Here is a 22683-nt window from a genome sequence, read left to right on the forward strand (position 1 = left end):
GTTACTCACCTCTGTATTGTATGGTGACAGCGGCTGGCTGTGGGAGGGACCACGAGATGCGAGCAGATCGACTCCCAATCTCAGACAAGACCACTCCTGTAGGTGCTGTTGGCGGCTCTGACAGAGAGGGGAAAAAACATAGCGTTAAACGAAGAAAATTTATTCTTGAATCTTGTCATGTTTTTAAATATATATATATATATATATATATATATATATATATATATATATATATATATATATATATATATATATATATATATATATATATATATATATATATATATATATATATATATATATATATATATATATATATATATATATATATATATGCAATAAGATCACAGTAAACAGGTGATTTCGGAATATGCAAAACAACCACTCTGAAAAAATAGAGAAATTCCAAGCGCTTTCGTGACTACTCACATTATCAAGGATAATGTTCCTTGATAATGTGAGTAGTCACGAAAGCGCTTGGAATTTCTCTATTTTTTCAGAGTGGTTGTTTTGCATATATATATATATATATATATATATATATATATATATATATATATATATATATATATACGTACAAAGATGTTTTCAAACATCTTAAACCTGGAGTTGAGGGACAGAGTATGAAGAAAGAATGAAAGAGATGAACTTGACATATCTAGGGGAGGAAAGTACAAGAGTAGAGAGAAGAATGTACATTATACTGTGATGTATTAACACAAGGACACTAGTCTAAAGCTGATGTCAATTACGCTTCATGTGCTGAGTAACACTGTTATACTGTTTTTTAAATCATTCTGATATATAGAAACTGGTAAAGGAAAATAAAGAGGTGTAGTCGTGAACACTATATAGTGAACCAACAGTAGATATGAATAAACTCAGATATGAATAAACCGGTGACCCGGTGGTCTGGTGGCTAAAACTCCCGCTTCACACACGGAGGGCCCGGGTTCGATTCCCGGCGGGTGGAAACATTTGACACGTTTCCTTACACCTGTTGTCCTGTTCACCTAGCAGTAAATAGGTACCTGGGTGTTAGTCGACTGGTGTGGGTCGCATCCTGGGGGACAAGATTAAGGACCCCAATGGAAATAAGTTAGACAGTCCTCGATGACGCACTGACTTTCTTGGGTTATCCTGGGTGGCTAACCCTCCGGGGTTAAAAATCCGAACGAAATCTTATCTTACTCCGGTTGACTGAAAACTATGGCACTGGTCCAGTAGCTGGAATGTAAATCGTACTGAGTTACATTCCAGCCAATCTTTTCTCATTTCTTATTCCTGTTATACCTGAAAGAAATTCTTTGGTTTATCTTTGACAGTTTTATATCTTTACTTTCATGTTCTTTTTAACTTTCTTACTCCTGTTTTTTTTTAAACCTTGGTTGATTTCACCCGATACCAGTAAATGTCTCTCTTTTCAGCCATAAGATGTTTTACTGCTTTGTTTTTCAATTTAGGTTGATTTACATTGATCAAGTTTAATCTACACATATCTGCTTCTTGGGAAGCCTGATAAGATATCCTAAATCTATATCTGTTTTCATGAATCGGAAATTTTTGGCTCGGTTTAAATTGGCTTTGATCGCAATTTAAAATTTTAGCAAGTCAGTCGTCGATTTACTGCCAGATGGCACTTTTAAGAACATAAGAACATAAGAAAGAAGGAACACTGCAACAGGCCTACTGGGCTTTTGCCACATTTTCTCAAAAGACTGGTTAGATTCGTTTGGGTTTTGTCAGGTGGTCACTTAATCCAGTATAATCCACAGAGGGTCAATCAGTGCAAGGTCACTGAGTTGAGTGTTGTGTCGGCACGTTGTTCTTACTGGTTACGATAATGTCAAATAGTCTGTTGTAGTCCTGTCGATGTTTCATACTTACTTATTACAGCGATGCCAAAAAGGTGTGAGTAGCCGTGTGGGTTCTATTTACCTATGACAGAGATGTCGAAGAGTTGTGAGTGGTCGCCATGAGGGTTGGTGGCGCGGCAGGTGTAGGGGCCAGCGTCCGCAGCTGTAACCGCCCGGATCTCCAACACAGACTTCACCGACGTGGGACCACCGCTCTTCCTTACCGACACCCTGATGCCAGGAAGAGAGTAACAGAACATGCAAGTCATTCGCTCCCTAATGCTTGAAAGATAATATCAGTACATGCAAGGTGTGGTATGCTAAGAATATGTTACAATTTATTCGACGTATGTCACATACCCATTTAGGCATGCCTTCCCAACCAGCAAACCAGGTGCTAAGGGTATAATGAGAAATGGGCCCCCCATTGTTATGCTAATACCTTTGTTCAACCAGCTAATCACAAAGAAGCCAACCAAAGTTACGAAGCGATGTGATACACTCATGAGTCAACCTTGGCAGACTTACCTAGAAACCTGGTCAAGACTGTTCTCACTGTGTTAGTTGCTTACATTGCCTTATTGTACATATCTGTATATATATTGTACACTCATTACTTCCTGTCTTCCTGCCTTTTTTCTCGTTCCTACTTTGGTTATCGTGCTTCAACCAGGTGTGCAGGCCACTAGACTACACCTGTGTTCGTTATATGGAAGCTTTTTCCTGGAGTCTTTGTCTCTGCATTGTCTCTACGAGCCTGCCTACAGTACTGCATTGTAAATCTGTGAAGTCGTCGTGTACTGGTTGGTATGTCTGGGCACTGCGTACTGGTTGGTATGTCTGGGCACTGGGTACTGGTTGGTATGTAGATGAATGGTTGGTATGTCTGGGCACTGGGTACTGGTTGGTATATCTGGGCACTGGGTACTTGTTGGTATGTCTGGGCACTGGGTACCGGTTGGTATGTATGGGCACTGGGTATTGGTTGGTATGTCTGGGCACTGGGTTCTGGTTGGTATGTCTAGGCACTGAGTACTGTTTGGTATGTCTTGGCACTGGGTACTGGTTAGTATGTCTGGGCACTGGGCTGACAGACTCATGAAGACTCTACTGATATAACTAAGGCCTCCTGCCGTGAAAAACGAATTTCAGCCTTGCACACATATATGTTTATCGAACAATGTGCCCAGTTATTATAACATAAACACTCTTTATTATACAATGATTTAATCAGAGGGGAGGTTTTAATTACCGATAAAATAAAATACCTGACCGTGATGTGCCCATTCTGTATCGTAAGAACACAAGTTGCAGACTTAGGAGTGAGTGTTGTGCACTTTGTCTATCACAAGAACAGAGGAAATACTTTTATTAGTAATGCCAGTTAAAACAGTAACAATTACACGCTAACAACACCAGTAATTACAAAATTAACAGTAGCAACAGCACCAGCTGAAACCAATTAACCAGCTGTTGCACCTACAGTTACAACGAAAACAATATCAGTATTACCAGCTAACATATAGTCACCAGCTTTTGCACCTCCATCAATAACATTATTGATACCACATCATCAATGACACCAGCACCAGCATCAACACACTTCGTTAAATCACCACCAGCAGGAGCACCAACATCACAATACTATCAGTAACGCTAACATTATTACAGAACCATCGGCAATGCTGGTATCATAATACTATCGTAAACAATTACTCTCAAAAAGCCAGCAGTAATACCATCAGCACCACAACAATGACGGTAACATCATTATACATGTATGGTACACATTATCAACAAGATAAAGAATTGGACACGTGCAACATCTGGGTATCTTTATTTGTAGACATATCGTAATCCAGTGGTTTTATCAGTACAAGTTCAAGTGGTAGAGGCTAGGACCTTGTGTAGCTTTGAAGAGATTGAACAAATATATGAGTGGGAGGGGCTGGGTTTGATTGGTGTCGTGGGTAAAGAAGTAAATTATTGGGTAGCTTTGGGTAGTGGTGGTTTTGAGAAGGACCTGCCTTGTATGGGCCAGTAGGCCTTCTGCAGTGTTCATCAATTCTTATGTTCTTGATGTATTAATAGTTTATATTCAAGGGAGGTACGACCTACTTCCAATGCTGAATCCCATTTACTAGTGGCAATACCTGCGTCTTCAGCGCATCCCTCTTCTGACGGGGGTATATAAGCACCAATCTTCATGATTGCACAACTTGTCAGACACTGCAACATCATGGAATCTTGGTTCAGAGGACATCTACAAGACCTTCTTCACGGCTGCTGCAACTAACCCATCTCTTTGGGAAGGACCTACTTCCACTGGGGAATCCCGCCTACCAGTGACTGCCCTCGTCTGCTGCCCGTCCCTATCCACTGACGCCTATATAAACCGCCAGTCTTCTTGCCTTTGCTCCAGATTCTCCTCCACCACGATGCTGTGAACACTAACTCCAAGGCTGAGGGACTGATTACCTCGTCTTTCGTATACACTTCTACATTTTTTCCATTATATCCTTGAATTTGTATCGACAAGGCCACTGGAAGGCGAAACATCTACAAATAATAATACCCACATGTTACACTTCGGTAACACTATATTATCATCGCAGCACCAACAGTGATATCATTATCACAGCAACAGCAGTAAAACATTATCATCACAAAACAACAGTATTACCATTATCATCACAAGAACAGGTGAACAGCATTGAAATAACGGTAAAGAGGTTTTCATAGCTTAAGGATTTGGAGACGGTGTATGATGGGATCAGTGGCAGATGTTGCTAATTTATGGTATAGGTGAAAGCTTACTGAAAGCTGCGAAGAGCTATAGCTTTGTTTCCTTAATTTAATAGAGACAAAACTTGTACTCTTGTTAGGATTTTTAACTTTTGTCTGGACTTGGATGTAATTACGTTTATAAGATAATATTAGTCATCACCATTTCTTTCAAAGGCCTTCAGCCTATCATGCGAATAACTCCTTGTCCGGAAGCCTGGTCGTGGACTGGGCCTCGGGGACGTTTATCTCCGGAATACCCTCCAGGTAGTCTCCAGGTAGCCTTGCCTTATGGTTTGGGTCACCCACAAGATGCGAGACGAGACGAGCAGCACGATCAAATATATTATAGATCGGAAACTGAAGAATTTAGATTTTTGGGAACACTGCTCTTCCTTCACCTTTGATCTACCCATCTACTACTTTACGAGAACTCGACATTGCAAGTCCATAATCTTGTCGAAGGTCTCAACTTGGGAACTGTGCTGTTCCTTCACCTTTCCTTTAGATCTACACTCCAGTATCATTAGAACTCTGCTGTTGCACCACTTCGCTGCAGGTCAAAAGCCTCACTTGAGAACTCAGTTTCTCTATACAACCAGGGCAGACCTACTATCTCAGCAACACACTGAGGAACTTGCCTTTTTTTTTATACTCTGTTGCCGATCTCCAGTTGACTACCACTACCGACTTACCGTTACGTAAGCTGCTACCTGAGTATCTTTATAGGCATTGTAACCATCTGGAGCGGGACTTCACAACAGTCACGAACACCTGTGACCTTCCTCTATCTCCAGCGTCCCGTTACACTCCAGCTATTCCTGAGCCTTGCCATAACACCGCCAGATTCAGAAGAACATCTTTCTGTACACATTAGGCTTCTTCATTTGATTTATTCATTTATTTACCTCAGTCAGGACTATTTCATATTGTTTCATATTTTAAGAGATTTGCTTATATTCAATAAAAAATTGATTATCTTATTTTGTTATAATTTATCTTTCAATGTTTTCTTTTCATAAGGAAGAGGGAGCTCCTTCAAAATCTCTTTGAGAGTTTGAAGGCCTCTTACACCTTTGCAGGTCTTTGCTATATTTTAGTTGTGATTACCTAAGACTTATAGCAGCTGAACCTTAATCGTAGTTTGTTATGGCTACCGTCTTGTGTCCCACGGGGCTGAAAGAGGGTGGATGCACCACTTGTTCGCCCTGCCCTATACATATGTTCCACTGTATCAAGGGTAAGTGTCTGGGTCGATCACATGTTTTACCAGGTCTGGGCGGATCACCATCTAGTCATGGTGTCTGATGCTATTCACTGTCCTTAAGTACAATAAATTATGTCCGTATCTGTACAACGTTTATATTTACAGGTGCCACAATTGGCTGCACTCCGTAAATATTAAGAGATTGAAACATAGTTATTGCACTCACCTTGGCCTGTGTAGTGAGGGCCATGTGACACTACCACGGCATCGATGGCTTGATTTAAGATATGATGGTGTTACCCCGATGAATCACGAGGATGTCTTCACTTCTTTGTCACTTAGTCACAATAAACATTGAGTAAATACTGTGGACAGTTCGTTGTACACACTAAAATTCTATTTCACTGCACAAATAGATTGTTCAACGCATAATGCGTCGATTTGTTCAGGATTGATTGACTTCACCATCACTTGTCCACAAGAAAAAATCATAAGCCTTAATATGTCTGTTAATGTAATAAAGTTGGTAGAATTACCGACAATATGTAAAGTAAAAGGACACAAGTGCAACTAATGTGACATTTATTGTGGCAACGTTTCGCTCTCCAGGAGCTTTATCAAGCCATTACAAACAATACATGGACACAGAGGGTATATAAAGGCTCTGAGTGAGGTGCAATACTCAGAGCCTTTATATACCCTGTGTCCATGTATTGTTTGTAATGGCTTGATAAAGCTCCTGGAGAGCGAAACGTTGCCACAATAAATGTCACATTAGTTGCACTTGTGTCCTTTTACTTTACATGTCTGTTAATGTTCTCCAGTAGGGAGTTTATGGCGATACCTCGCTTAGCAGAGTTACCTGCGTCTCAACACTACATTTTGCTTAAATCTTTGATTAATGTTCCATGGCAGGAAGAGTTCCTGGCGATACCTTGCTTACGAGAGTTACGACTATGGATTTACCCGTTTCAATGCTATGGATTCGCCTGGTCACTAATTTGTTGTCAGATCGTTACTGCCGGAATCATTCTCACTTTACAACGCAGATGTGACGAAGCTGATTAGATAAGGCGTCCTCAGATTGCAAATAGTGTGAAGAAAAACAAATCAGGCAACCACTGAATGATATCCCTTCTGGAATACCTGATAAATACTTACTGTATTCGGCAACATGTGTTCTTAACACTGACTAGAAGGTCTCTGCATATGGCAAGAGGTGCAGGAATATTCCTTAAGTTATAACAGAACACTGTGGAAAATCTGAAGCGGATTGGATGAGACGTAGTCAAGTTATACACGAGAAAATTAGAGAAAGAATAGTACATTCTGCAACGTATCTATAAAACATTGACCAATGGGAGTAGGATCAGTGTCTTTGTCTTCATACCTGACAGCAAATGCCTTTCCTCCAACTGAATCCATAATGGATTAGTTAACGATGTACTCATCGTTGTAGTTAAGTGTCTCATTTTAGGTTGACACACTATTACCTCGTTTATGCACGAAATAGTGCGTGACGAATTATGGCTGTATATATCCCGGCAATATAACTAATACTGCCAGAGTTCATTAGTTCTCTCGTTTCTGTAAGTACCACCCATGTCAACAATAGTTTACCATCAGTTTGCCATTTAGAAAAACATCTCCAGTCATCTCACAAGTGCCAGTCAGTCCACACAGTAGCTCCTGACTCCTACTGACAATGAAGATTTTTTTAGTTCCCACAGTTAATTTCCCCCTTAAACCTGCGAAATCTATTGCGGACAACCCATAATTACTAACGCCAAACTTTCCTGTACCGCTCACTGGCAACTGTGTCCCTTGTACGCAATGTCGACCCTGCCTGTTTTATATTCAACTCCCTCTGTTGTCCTGTTTAACCAACAGCAAACTCAGATTTTCCTCCCCAGCTTCATTACTGCAGCTAGGGACTGCTCTATAGCTACTGTTTTTAGCTTAATGCTCATTGAAGCATTTTAGCAAGTGAACATGCTGACAGGACGAGAATTTAACTAACACCTGACGCATTATCCTTATGACACGTTTTGGGACACGATAGCAAAAAAAGAATGATTTACCAATGTATTACAGGTTTAAAAAAACAGGCAGCCGATACTCAGAAAAACTCTTAAGCCATTTTCCTCAGTATGGAGGGAAGAAAATATGTAAACATTCCCAGACTCACGAATAAGTTGATTTATTGCCTATTGCGTTGAGAAACTGCCCTTCGAATGACTCGTAAACATCCGACTGTATTAAGGTGGTATAAACAAATTATTACCTACGTTAATCCATGACAGTGATCAACACTCCTGTTGTTTTCCCAATCTAAAAGTTGTCTGACTCATTTCCTGCAATAAACAATACATCCCCAAGCCCAACCAAAAATTTATCTTGAAGGTTCTCTGCCGGATGGCGCACGAGTCCTAGATATTAAGCATCTTCTAAGCGTATTTTCGGGAATATCTGTTCCCTGCTCAGAAGGAATTCCACCTAAATCTTCTAAATTGAATTTATTTTTTACTTAACTTATTAAGTCTTTTAAAAAATAATAATTGCAGAATCTAGAGGAATAGGATAAAATAAAAGGTATTTGGTAGCTACGTTTTTTAAGACCGTAGACGGGCATGAAATGATGCCTCATGCCCCGGAGGCATGAAAAAAAAAGTAAGAAGATAAAATGCAATTAACAGAACCAAATATAGGTAAGTGATGCAACTGATAAATGTTATTTCTGTCAGCTTCTTGATCACAAGACTTGCTCAAGTAACATGAACAGATTAAGACACATGTTCAGCTGTTGCACATGTGTCTTAATCATCAACCTGTCGGTATTTTAGACCATTATCAACATGAACAGTGTCGAGTAACATATATGACTCTATGGGGCCACATTAACTCGCATGTGTAGGGAAGTAAAAGAGGGAGTTGAATGTGAGGTGGATCAAGGGATGTAGTACTTGATCCACCAGTAGACTGAAGTGTATAACAATATACAAAAAGGAAATACCCTCTGTATTTAAGAATTTAAGCATAAGCAATATTCTGATTGATTTTCCCCTTTGATAAAATAATTCAGTGCAATAATTTAATAATCACATACTCAAAGACTTTAGAAAAGCGCTGTGTTGTGACGACTGTTACCTATTAACAAAATATATTTATTTTTCACATATATAAGCTATATATAGCTCACTTACATTTAACTAATTAAAGTGTCAGGTAAGTCGGTGTAGGAGTGAGAATACCAGCAACTTAAGAGACTTAGTATGTGTATAATTAAGACTAAGTTGGGTAACGCAGTGGATAAGGGGGACCATAAATCTACGAAAATAATTATGAGAGTTAATAGATATGAGAGATAACAGTTTTTTTTTTTAAATGTTAAAGGAAATGTCTGTCTAACAGTAGGTATTAAGGATTTTTAATGAATATGAAGATATTTAAGAGTGTTGTTAAGAACATCGATGAAAACGGCGGTTCATCATTGCTTCCACTGAGGGGAAAACCGTAACCTGGTGAGTACCTGTAACCTGGTGAGTACCTGTAACCTGGTGAGTACCTGTAGTGTGGTGAGTACTTGTAACCTGGTGAGTACATGTAACCTGGTGAATACCTGTTACCTGGTAAAGACCGATCCTGGAGTCCCTGTAACTTGGTTACTGGTCACCTCGTGAGACCCCGTTCTTGATCATATAGTGTGACTGTGAGTACCTCTTACCTGGTGAGTACCTGTACTCACCGACTTGTTTGCGGGAATCGAGACTGAGATTCAGGCCAGTCTTCTAACAGCCTAGTTTGCATCGCTGTACTCTCCAGTCTCGTCTAGGTCAGAAAGTACAGTACCTTACGGAGGATCGATCCTACAACCTTCCCCTATTCACTTCCGTCATTACTTCCTCCATGACTATTTCCACCAACTATTCAGATACGTCATATTCATTTTCGTAAGAACCAGATCACGTTTTTATCGTTTACTTCACAAGCTGAGCTTAGAAAGCTCTTCGTTATTGCTTCTAGAATTTTAGGAGTCAGTTTTCTAGTCCTTCACAAGGGTTCTAGTTTTTCCCAATGTATCTCCTTAAGGTAGAAATCTTCTAGTACTTAAAGTTTAGAATTCCCTCTTCTGATCTCACTGTTACTTTAAATTATGCAACATTTCCCTTTCAATCTTATTGTTTGCTGGCGGACTAAACATCACTGCCGTTATTACCTTCGTCTCTCACATTCTAATTCCTGCAATTCCTTTTATTTCTCAAGTTTCCTACTCCTATTTTAGCCCTGTCTCTCTTTACCATTTGGTATCACATTTCATAAAATTTTACGAGACTTTCGCTTCCCTGATAGTTCCATTACCAGGTATACTTACTCTCTTTTTCTTTCGTGACTTCACATTTCTTGGTGACCTCGTTGGCACCTGAGCACCACACTTAAATGTAGATGGAATCACCATCAGATATGGAGTTGTAACAGGTAGAGAATGTGTGGGAAAACCCAATGGCTCAGTATTGTCGTATGATGAGTACATATGTACCTATGTACTGCACAGGTTACATAGCGAGTATGAATGATTTGATGAGTACCTCTGACCTAGTGAGACTCTGCGATTTGGTCAGTACCTGTGACTTGGTGATAATTTGTGATATGGTGACCACCTGTGACCTGTTGATAATCTGTGAACTAGTACATGTGACCTGGTGTATAAATGAGACCTGATGAGCACATAAGACGTCGTGAGAACCCGTGACGTGATGAGTCGGTGTTATTTCGTGATCTGATGTGTACTTGTGACCCAGTGAAAATTTGTGACTTGGTGAGCACTTGAGATTTGGTGGGCCATGTTACACTGTGAGTACTTGTGGTCTCGTGAGTCCTTGACTTGTTGATTACTACTAGCTATTTGAATACCAATGATCTGAAGATTACCTGTACCCTGGAAAATACCGGTGACTACTAGAGAACCTGTGACCTGGAAAGTACTTGTGATGTGGTGAGTACCTGTGTCCTGGAGATATAGGTGAATGGTGACGGTGCCAGGTGAGTGAGAGAGGGTCATCACCTGTAGCATCACACTCTACCGTCATTGTCTGACCAGCGTGTCCAGTCACCAGTCGACCTTCCGTCACCACACGCGCTGGCGCTGTCAGTAACAAGGTACATATGTTACTACTCATCCTACACATGTTTTGGGGCAAGAAGCACATGTTATGCTGCAAAAAAATCACATAGAGCAAGATACATATATTATGGAGCAATTATCATAATTATTGGCCAAGGAACACATGTTGTGGGATAAGTCAACATATGTTACTGGGCAAGGAACACATGTTATGATACAAGAAACATATGTTACTTAAAAAATAGTTGAAATTTGACATTATGCCACATTTTCCGGAGTCTCGCAGTCTCCACTGATATCTTAATGTCTCCTCTGTCTATCTACAACCGTCTTGACACCTCACTATCTTCAATACGATCCCACAGCCTTTGCTAATTTTGCACAGCCTTCACTTAATTTAAATCCCACAGCATTGCCCAACTTCTCCCAGTTGCCACTTCCTTCCAGAGCAAAAACATCTACTTTCAGCTATTGAGATCTGTCACTTACCATGGACTGTGACTTGGACGATTTTGGAGATGGGTTTCCCGACGGAGTTGTCGGCGCTACACATGTACCAGCCGGCGTTGGAGGTGGAGAGATCGGTCAAGATAAGTGAGCCATTGAGCGCTTGTGACAACCTCACGCTGTCCACCACCAACCCCTGGAAGTCCTCAGCTAACTCACCTAAAAAAAAAAGGAATGAGGGTGATAGAAAGAGAGTAAGGGAAGCATTTTCGGACATTCATTGAGAGGGAAAGCTGCAAGGAGGGTGATAATGATTAGCAGAAACAAGTGAAGCAAAGAGAAGCATTGAAAAACAAGAGAGAAGAGGAAGTAATGAACATTACGGAGACAACAAGTATGATCTCCATCACTGGTATCTGTGAGAATAACCAAGCTTTAGTGAGGGTGTATTTACTTCTCTCTAGGTAGATAAGATTATTATTAAATAGCAGAAGGATCTCCAACTACTTCTCTAGCTCCCGATACGAGAGGAAAATTCTACGGCATCAGGGAATAGAGTTGTCAAATCTAGTAACATGAGGTACTATAAGTTAAGACGTCATATAGAAGCCGTGTATTAATGCAGAGTAACCTATTGAGATCCTAACGCATCTAGGTACACTGGTACAAGATACACAAGATACACATAGGTACAGTGGTACAAGATACACAAGGTACACATAGGTACAGTGGTACAAGATACACAAGGTACACATAGGTACAGTGGTACAAGATACACAAGGTACACATAGGTACAGTGGTACAAGATACACAAGGTACACATAGGTACAGAGGTACATAATACACAAGGTACACATAGGTACAGAGGTACATAATACACAAGGTACACATAGGTGGTTGCAACTAGTTTAGTGTTTTAATGAATTAGAGATTGTTGATAATATTATAACGGTGATGATAATAATAATGATAGTAGTGGGTGATAGAATGTAGTTGATAATAATGATAGGAATGACATTAAAATTAGGAAAGGAAGCCTGAGTAGGAGAGTTCACTGAAGGTTTTTCCTGAATATTCTGGAAGATTCTGCGACACTGGTTGGCAAATGAGGGATTTTTGGCTCTATTTCATTAGTTAGAAGGTTGTAAATGAAGGTATGTAATGATCCACTATTTTAATGTAATTTTTTTATGCCACTTGACTGAACCTAGAATATCCCATCATAGCAAGAACGTACGTGTCCTGCCATACATGGAGAATTTATCAGTCTTGTCGAATGCCCTGAAGAGACTAAATATATATTTTTTTTTTTAAGAATTCACGGACTATTAAGAGTATGTTGATCAGAATTCCTGGTAACGTTGTGTAGGTGGTGTGTACAGGATTGGGTGCCAAGGCTGCAACTTATCCTATATGGGACAGACTGGCAAACCTTTAGATGTTAGAATTACACATCAGTATTCAGTAAGGACTGCTCATGAATCAATGGCGATATTAAACCGCACACAAGTTTGCAATAGTCCTGCTAAGTGGTCTGAGGCAAAGGTCATTGTCCCATGTACTTGATGGAACGACTGTACCAAACCAACCCACAAACATCGTGCACCTAGCAGCAGTAGGCATGTTTTATGATGCTAAGACATATGTTATGGTAACCTCGGAACTAATTTCAGTCTACTCCCGTTTGATATACCAGCCATCACAAGCAGTCTACATATTATGAAACCACAAACAAGTGTTATTTAAGCACTAACACACTGTGAGTAGGTAAGACACATATGCAACAGTTAGGTATCTTTATTTCGAAACGTTTCGCCTACACAGTAGGCTTCTTCAGTCGAGTACAGAAAAGTTGATAGAAGCAGAAGATACTTGAAGACGATGTAATCAGTCCATCACCCTTAAAGTTTTGAGGTGGTCAGTCCCTCAGTCTGGAGAAGAGCATTGTTCCATGGTATGAAACAATATGGAGATGAAGTGACAAGATGGAACCTTATATAGCGCCAAGAGGTGAGACGTAGGTCACTAGAAGAGGTAAGAACTCAGATGTTGGGAGGTCAGGTCCCTCTCAAATCCAGCCGTTCTCACTAGTGGAGGGTGATGGACTGATTACATCGTCTTCAAGTATCTTCTGCTTCTATCAACTTTTCTGTACTCGACTGAAGAAGCCTACTGTGTAGGCGAAACGTTTCGAAATAAAGATACCTAACTGTTGCATATGTGTCTTACCTAACAACCTGTCGGTATTTTATACCATTTTAATGTTCACACTGTGAGTAGCTGCGAATCAAACCCATGACTAGCGACTAGCCGAGGGTCAAACCTTAATCCCTGCACGACATCTTTACAACTCATAAGGTGAGGAAGAATGGACAAATTGTCTGCATACAAAAATTGTATTTCTCTCCTGTATTCATTACCTTTTCTAAAGTAAAAGGACACAAGTGCAACTAATGTGACATTTTATTGTGGCAACGTTTCGCTCTCCAGGAGCTTTGTCAAGCCGTTACAAACAGAGCTCCTGGAGAGCTCTGTTTGATTATTGTGAGACAAAGCTCCTGGAGAGCGAAACGTTGCCACAATAAAATGCCACATTAGTTGTACTTGTGTCCTTTTACTTTACCTATCTGGAGTTTATCTGGAGAGAGTTCCGGGGGTCAACGCCCCCGTGGCCCGGTCTGTGACCAGGCCTCCTTAGGTCAGTGTCCCAGGATGCGACCCACACCAGTCGACTAACACCCAGGTACCCATTTTACTGATGGGGAACATAGACAACAGGTGGAAAGAAACACGTCCAATGTTTCTACTCTGGCTGGGAATCGAACCCAGGCCCTCACCGTGTGAAGCGAGAGCGTTAACCACCAGGCCACCAGAGCCCTGGTAATTCTACAAACATTAGTACAGTTTGTATAAATGCCAGAATTCAAATCTTACCTAGATATTACTAATGTTAATCTTCAACATGTGTTTATAACCCAGTATATTTGTGTTTTTCTCAGAGTTTAATATTATATTAGATGGTAATATTAGTTATTAAAAGGAATAATTTTTCCTATATATGTTGTCATCTATATCCTGCTTTAAGCTTTTGTTCGACCGAATAAACGATGTATTTTGTAGTTTTTTACTAATTTAATTTTCTTCTCTCTTTTTTTTTTTTTTTTTTTTTTGTTTGTATCATAAAGGAATTTATGAGAAAATTCCTTCATGGTTTAGGAAAAAACAAAAAAGATTTGTTGATTTAGTAGATTATTCAATATAATGTTTTCGTTATTTGTAACGGTTTTCGTTATTTGCAACGGTTTCCGTTATTTATAACAGTTTTCGTTATTTGTAACGGCTTTCGTTATTTGTAACGGCTTTCGTTATTTGTAACGGTTTTTGTTATTTGCAACGGTTTCCGTTATTTATAACGGTTTCCGTTATTTGCAACGGTTTTCGTTATTTGCATAGGATAGACTGAGGGCCCTGAATCTGCACTCTCTAGGAAGGCGTAAAATTAGGGGGGGATATGACTGAGGCCTATAAACGGAAAACAGGAATTAATAAAGGGGATGTAAAGAGCGTGCTAAAAATATCTAGCCTAGACAGGACTCGCAGCAATGGTTTCAAGTTGGAAAAATTCAGATTCAGGAAGGATATAGGAAAGCACTGGTTTGGTAATAGAGTTGTGGATGAGTGGAACAAACTCCCGAGTACCGTCATAGAAGCGAAAACGTTGTGTAGTTTTAAAAATAGGTTAGATAAATACATGAGTGGGTGTGGGTGTGAGTTGGACCTGACCACCTTGTGTTACTAGGTCTGATGCCGTGCACCTTCCTTAAGTGGAAGTAACTTGACTAGGTGGGTCATCGGTCTAAGCCGGGGGTTGGCATGGCCTTGCTTCGCATGGGTCAGTAGGCCTGCTGCAGTGTTCCTTCTTTCTTATGTTCTTATGTAAAATGGGTAGGATACAAATGGGATAAATAGATAGATAGCGAGAGAGGGAGAGAGAGAGAGAGAGAGAGAGAGAGAGAGAGAGAGAGAGACAGAGAGAGGGAGAGAGAGAGAGAGAGAGAGAGAGAGAGAGAGAGAGAGAGAGAGAGAGCAAAATGATAATTGTGAGACAAGGATACTGAAGAATTAATTGTTGTGAGAAAGAGTCAGGTCCAAACAAGTTCTTGCACAAGCAAACAAATTCTTGCACAAGCAAACAAATTCTTGCACAAGCAAACAAATTCTTGCAAAAGCAAACAAGTTCTTGCAAAAGCAAACAAATTCTTGCACAAGCAAACAAGGAAAGAAGCAGAAAAAACAGGAACATCATAGACTCAGATGAGTCCGCAGGCAAATAAGAAATGTTGAGAATCAAATGACAAATTTAATAGTGATTACGTTACCTGGTGCCTTCATCCAGGTGATGACTGGGGTGGGGTAGCCTCGGGCACTACAGTCGAGCACCAGTGCCGACCCCACCAGAGCCGTGGCACTCAGGGGCTCAACCAGCCAGCGAGGTGTCACCTGCATCATGTAGACACACAAATAGTTGTAATAATGTTGGTAGAATTACCGACAATATGTAAAGTAAAAGGACACAAGTGCAACTAATGTGACATTTATTGTGGCAACGTTTCGCTCTCCAGGAGCTTTATCAAGCCAATGGCTTGATAAAGCTCCTGGAGAGCGAAACGTTGCCACAATAAATGTCACATTAGTTGCACTTGTGTCCTTTTACTTTACACACAAATAGTTATTTAAAAACGTTTAAACATGTACCGTTTTATCTTAAACACTAAATTCGTCTCTGTAGATTGAGAAACTTATGTTAATTGAATATATTGTTTGATATATTCGATCACAATCTCTCTCCAGGTAAACAATCAGAAAAAATGCGATATTCTTTAAAAAAAATTTACTGAATATTAAATGTCACTGTAAGATATGAAAAAATTATTGTTCAGTTTTGACCATGAATGATTTTCACTCCATTTATAAGAACGTATGAAAAGAGGATCACTGCAGCAGGTCTACTGGCCCAAGCTAGGCTCGTCTAATTTACACCCACCTACACCCTCTCATGTATGTAGCTAAGTGGTTCAGAGAACCGACAAGTTGATACATTAAGACACATATGTAACACTTGGGTATGTTTATTGTGTAACACTTGGGTATGTTTATTGTGCAACACTTGGGTATGTTTATTGTACAACACTTGGGTATCTTTACGTACCTAATTAATCAGTTTATCAGTTCTCTGAATCATTTATCTACAGACACAGAATCATCTTGGGATCTTGATACAGGGAATTCTACGCTTACTTTACCTACGGTCATGATCTACTTCCACCTGTGGATTTATCTAAGGTGACATCCCCTACGACTGCTTCAAGTCTCCTGTCGGTGTATATAAGTCACTTCGCGCATATGCTAATTGGTCTATAATCTGAAGATAATAACCTATCTCCTGCTACGAAGATATATATACATTTCCATTTTCAACTGGCACTATGCCAGTTTGAACAGTAAAATGGTATAAAATACCGACAGGTTGTTAGGTAAGACACATATGCAACAGTTAGGTATCTTTATTTCGAAACATTTCGCCTACACAGTAGGCTTCTTCAGGCGAGTACTTTAAGGGTGATGGACTGATTACATCGTCTTCAAGTATCTTCTGCTTCTATCAACTTTTCTGTACTCGACTGAAGAAGCCTACTGTGTAGGCGAAACGTTTCGAAATAAAGATACCTAACTGTTGCATATGTGTCTTACCTAACACTCTGCCAGTTTGTAGTGATATGTTGAAAAGATTACCCAACGGCTTGCTAAGTTACATTTCTTACATTTCTTTAAAACCAGTGAGAAACCATTTGATTTCAAGCTGTCTGAGAACCATGTCACTAGTGACTTTTATCTCCCATAACTTATTTTCGTCCTGCGTAAAAGGTCAAGGTAAATAATTGTTGAAAATTGTACGCATTTCTTTTTCACTGACAGAGATCTGACCTGAGCAACATTTAAGTGGCCTATCTTCTCCATAATCTTACGCCTCTGGGGCTCTGGTGGCCTGGTGGTTAACGCTCTCGCTTCACACGGTGAGGGCCTGGGTTCGATTCCCAGCCAGAGTAGAAACATTGGACGTGTTTCTTTCCACCTGTTGTCTATGTTCCCCATCAGTAAAATGGGTACCTGGGTGTTAGTCGACTGGTGTGGGTCGCATCCTGGGACACTGACCTAAGGAGGCCTGGTCACAGACCGGGCCGCGGGGGCGTTGACCCCCGGAACTCTCTCCAGGTATATACCTGAAAGCAATCTTTTAGGTTGGACTACGATTCCCTGGCGATTTTACTTTCATAATCCTTATTGGCTTTTCTTATTTATTTAACTAAATAGACTGATTTCTTAAGTGCCCTTCTCCACTTCTGATTTTCCTGTAAATGCCTCTCCGTTTTACTCCGTTGTTTACCCATTTCCATAATTTTGTTTGCTATAATTTCCCTAATTTTCCCTATACTGGCAGCAATCGCCACTTACCTGTCTGCCACCTAGATGACTCTCGAGGACATACTAGTCAGCCTCACGGGGATCCTTGACTTAATTGTAGTTATTAAGATAATTCCTTGATATACTGAAACAGTGATTTATGGTCGCTTTGCCCAGGCTCTTTATTAACCTCATGATAAATAATTAGTGATCCTTTGTTAGTATGAACCAAATTAAGCACGTTATTTCCTCTTGTTAGTTCTGACATAAGCTGATTTTATAAACAATTCTGAATTGTATCAATAAAGTCGCTAGTCTTAAAAATTCCTGTCAAACTGCTCCAATAAATTTAGCTGAAGTTAAAAATCTACCTTAAACACTACATTTTCGTATCTAGATATCCTAATAATTTCACTCCAAAGATGATTTCCGTGTTTGCTATCTAGATTTGGTGGCCTGCAAAACACACCAAAGTTTAACTTTTCACGTCTCTCTAGAAAATATAGTAAAATAGATTAATTGTTCCTCACTTCTAATTTTAAATTTATCTCTGACCTACATCGCCCTTCTTGTTGACACTATCTGTCTGGAACAGTTTATAGATTTGTTTGTGGCATTCACGCGGTATTTCTATATCTGTCAGTTGAATTAACCAGGTCTCTGTTATAACAATAATATCTAAGTTTCCTGTACATGCAATTAAGCTTAGTTCATCTTTCCTATTTCTAGCGCCTCCTTCTATTATTATAGTTAACCTTAAGTGAGTTAGTCACTTGCAACCCTTTACTGTCTCCCTTTGCTTGTTGAACAATAAATTTTATTTTACTAGTGACTATATGATGAACAATGCCTTTTTAACATTTACCTTAGGTAACTTGGCAATTTTTAGTACTTTTATATCTCGTGCTGCAACCTATTTCCTTCCCACACATATCCATACCTCTGTATTTCTTTAAAGCCCTAGACAACACAGCAATGGCCTCCTCGACAGAGTTAAATTAGATTACCACTTCTATTCCAGAGAGATGTACCCCATCCCGTGCATACATATTTACCATAGGAATTGTCTCAGTTGTCAATTTATGGGGAAGCAGGTTCTCTGTAGTACTTGTCTAACCAGCAATTAACACCAAATGCCCTTGACATCCATCATTGCTCACTCGTTTAGAGAAAATGCTTCATATGATCATGACTACTTCCTAAAATCTAATTAAATCTAACACTATCATGTACTTAACTAGTGCTTCCTGTCTTCTGCCTTTTCCAATATCGTTTCCACCGGCAGTGTGGCAGATAATGAGCTTGTTTCAGTTAAGTGACATAATATTATCCAGCCTACTGACTATGTTTTAAACATCAGCTCGTGGGAAACATATTCTCTGTCTCACCTTCCTATCTCTGTTACAGAAGGCACGGTCAATATATTTTACCTCTGATTCACCAACCGTAAATATATTCTTACCATTATTGGTGGAGTTAATGGTACCCTTTTAATCACTGATCAATAAAGTGCATTTGTAGTGAACAACAGAGAAACGATTTCCTACATTCATATTTGCTCTTTTAAATATCCTTCTCTTTCTCACTTCCTCACTGTATGTTCTAACACAACACCTTAAGATACATCATTTCAGCCTTGAAGAATTGACTTCTCTCCTCCTTAATATTCTAGGTATAATTAAACAAGAAAAAGAGGTACCCCAGGTCTGTGTGACCTACTTTCACTCTGACGGTGGCGGTGTGGTTGGTGGTGGCAGCTGCATTAGCTGCCTCACAGGTGTAGGCTCCAGTGTGGTGCTCTCGCAGAGTCTTGAATAACAGCACCTGGGAAACACGACACGCTCTCACACATCTATATATTCAATAAGATCACAGTAAACAGATGATATCACAATATGCAAAACATCCACCTAGAAAAAATAGTGAAATTCCATTCGCTTTTATGATCTCTCACATTGTTAAGAATCTGTAAAAATAACTGAACAGCAGAAGACTCATATTCTGAGACACCATCTCACTTACAACATTACGAACGTCTGATTATGATGCTTGTGGGATGGTTAATGACTTGTCAAATATAGATTAAATCCTTCCTAAATTTTATTAATTCTGCATTCTGTCTTATCTCTGATTCTTTCAATAATAACCCCTACCGTACACTTTTCCTGATATACTCAGTAAACTTATTCCTCTATAATTTTTGCAATCTCTTTTGTTCCCCTTCCCTTTATGTAAAGGGACAATACATGCTCTCTCCCAATCCCTAGGTACCTTCCCCTCTTTCATACATTTATTGAACAAAAATACCAACCACTCCAACACTATATCCCCCCTGCTTTTAACATTTCTGTCATGATCCCGTCAGTTCCAGCTGCTTTACCCCCTTTCATTCTACGTAATGCCTCACGCACCTCCTCCACACTCACATCCTGCTCTTCTTCACTCCTAAAAGATAGTATACCTCCCTGTCCAGTACATGAAATTACCGCTTCCCTTTCTTCGTCGACATTTAAAAGTTCCCCTAAATATTCTCGCCATCTACCCAATACCTCCGTCTCCCCATCTACTAACTCCCCTACTCTGTTTTTAACTGACATATCCATTCATTTCCTAGGCTTTCTAAACTTGTTTAACACGCTCCAAATTTTTTTCTTATTTTCATTAAAATTTCTTGACAGTGCCTCTCCCACTCTATCATCTGCTCTCCTTTTGCACTCTCTCACCACTCTCTTCACCTTTGTTTTACTCTCCATATACTCTACTCTTCGTATAACACTTCTGCTTTGTAAAAACCTCTCATAAGCTAACTTTTTCTCTTTTATCACACCCTTTACTTCATCATTCCACCAATCACTCCTCTTTCCTCCTGCACCCACCCTCCTATAACCACAAACTTCTGCCCCACATTCTAATACTGCATTTTTAAAACTATTCCAACCCTCTTCATTCCCCCACTACTCATACTTGCACTAGCCCACCTTCCTGCTAATAGTTGCTTATATATATATATATATATATATATATATATATATATATATATATATATATATATATATATATATATATATATATATACCTCTGAAGGAGGGGAGTTAATGTTGCAGTTTAAAAGCTGTAGTGTAAAGCACCCTTCTGGCAAGACGGTGATGGAGTGAATGATGGTGAAAGTTTTTCTTTTTCGGGCCACCCTGCCTTGGTGGGAATCGGCCAGTGTGATAATAAAAAAAAAAATATACACAGTCGACCCTTAACTAACGGTGACATTAAGTAACAGCAATTTCGTCTAACGGCGGTATTTGCCATAGAAAAAATGCCTTAACCAACGGCGAAAAACTTAACCAACGACGTTAGTCCAGAACATATCGATGTGCGCCCAGCCACTCCAAGAGTCAGTGTGCCATTGTTTACAAGCTATTGCGGTCGGTTTCCACGTGTGCCTCCCGTACATTTTGGATTATTTCACTGTTTCTAGTGCTTGTAACCGCTAAATAAGCCACCATGGACCCCACGAAAGCTTCTACAGCTAGCCCTTTGGTAAAGGATGTACGAAACACGATATAATTCAAGAATTCTCATTACTGGAAAAACTATCGAGAACAGAAGTAGTGAAATCCAACTAATTTGTTTTTACTTTCCATTAACAACACTTCTTCACACTTCACATCTCCAACGACACTACAACTCGCCCTCTTCACCATCACAAAACCTGAGTTCAACTCTTATAGTTTATTTCCCTGTCTCATAACCACAACAGCTACAGATACGTCCGATAGTTATTTATATTCTACGCGATAAACACCTTATATGCCAGCTCAAGAAACATTTATAAAAGTATTTCTGGCCACTATACAAACTCTGTCCAGCCTCCAACACAGGACCCCGGAGTGGCGCCCGACTCACCGTGGAATAGTCGTGGATCTGCTTGCTGTCGATATCTGGGTCGTGCTGGAGGTGGGCGCCGTCCTTGAGCCAGTTTATGGTGATAGGCAAGTCCCCGGAGATGACCAAGCAGGTGAGCTGTGTGCGGTCTCCCTCGTGCAGGTTAGGACGGAACGTGAACGGTTCGATCACTGGTCGTTCTGCGCAGGAAAATTGTTATAAACAAAACACTGAAAAAGGACACCATGATAAAGGTTCCTGAGCTCAAGGAAAAGCTCTTGAAAAGTGCCTTAGGTGATGATTAAGATTTTTAATAATAATAATAATAATAATAATTCATGTTAAGCGCTACATTCGAACGTTCTATTGTATTTATGTTAGTTTATATAATGGAAATATATTCACAGTAAAATAGTGCCATTAAAAACAATGATATGATTTGTAAACTGTTACACACGCACACACACAAACATACACAAACACACACACACACACACACACACACACACGCACACACACACACACACACACACACACACACACACACACACACACACACATAGAGTAGTCAGACCGTGGAATAGCCTAGAAAGTGACGTAGTGGAGGCGGGAACCATACATAGTTTTAAGGCGAGGTATGATAAAGCTCATGGGGCAGGGAGAGAGAGGACCTAGTAGCAATCAGCGAAGAGGCGGGGCCAGGAGCTATGACTCGACCCCTGCAACCACAAATAGGTGAGTACAAATTGGTGAGTACACACACACACACACACACACGTTGTGTGTGCCATAACAACTTTCAACACATCCATTGAAATTAGGCAACTACCTGAGGTATGGAAGACGGCAAATGCAGTCCCCATTTAAAAGAAAGGAGACAGATAACAGGCACTAAACTATGGACCAGTGTTACTGACGTGTATAGT

General features: G+C 39.9%; 1 protein-coding gene across 1 annotated transcript in view; it reads right to left on the reverse strand.

Moving 5' to 3' along the window:
* LOC128687121 (cell adhesion molecule Dscam2) overlaps positions 1-22683 on the reverse strand; it is a 139659-nt gene that overhangs the window by 80035 nt on the left and 36941 nt on the right. Inside the window, exons 6-12 of the mRNA XM_070098295.1 lie at positions 21779-21957; positions 19598-19702; positions 15796-15916; positions 11459-11635; positions 10849-10990; positions 1939-2087; positions 10-117 (exon numbers count right to left, since the gene is read on the reverse strand). Coding sequence (XP_069954396.1) covers positions 10-117; positions 1939-2087; positions 10849-10990; positions 11459-11635; positions 15796-15916; positions 19598-19702; positions 21779-21957 — 981 coding nt within the window. The remainder of the gene's footprint in view (positions 1-9; positions 118-1938; positions 2088-10848; positions 10991-11458; positions 11636-15795; positions 15917-19597; positions 19703-21778; positions 21958-22683) is intronic.

This window comes from Cherax quadricarinatus, chromosome 62 (genome assembly GCF_038502225.1).
Source record: "Cherax quadricarinatus isolate ZL_2023a chromosome 62, ASM3850222v1, whole genome shotgun sequence".
NCBI classification, from domain to species: Eukaryota; Metazoa; Arthropoda; class Malacostraca; order Decapoda; family Parastacidae; genus Cherax; species Cherax quadricarinatus.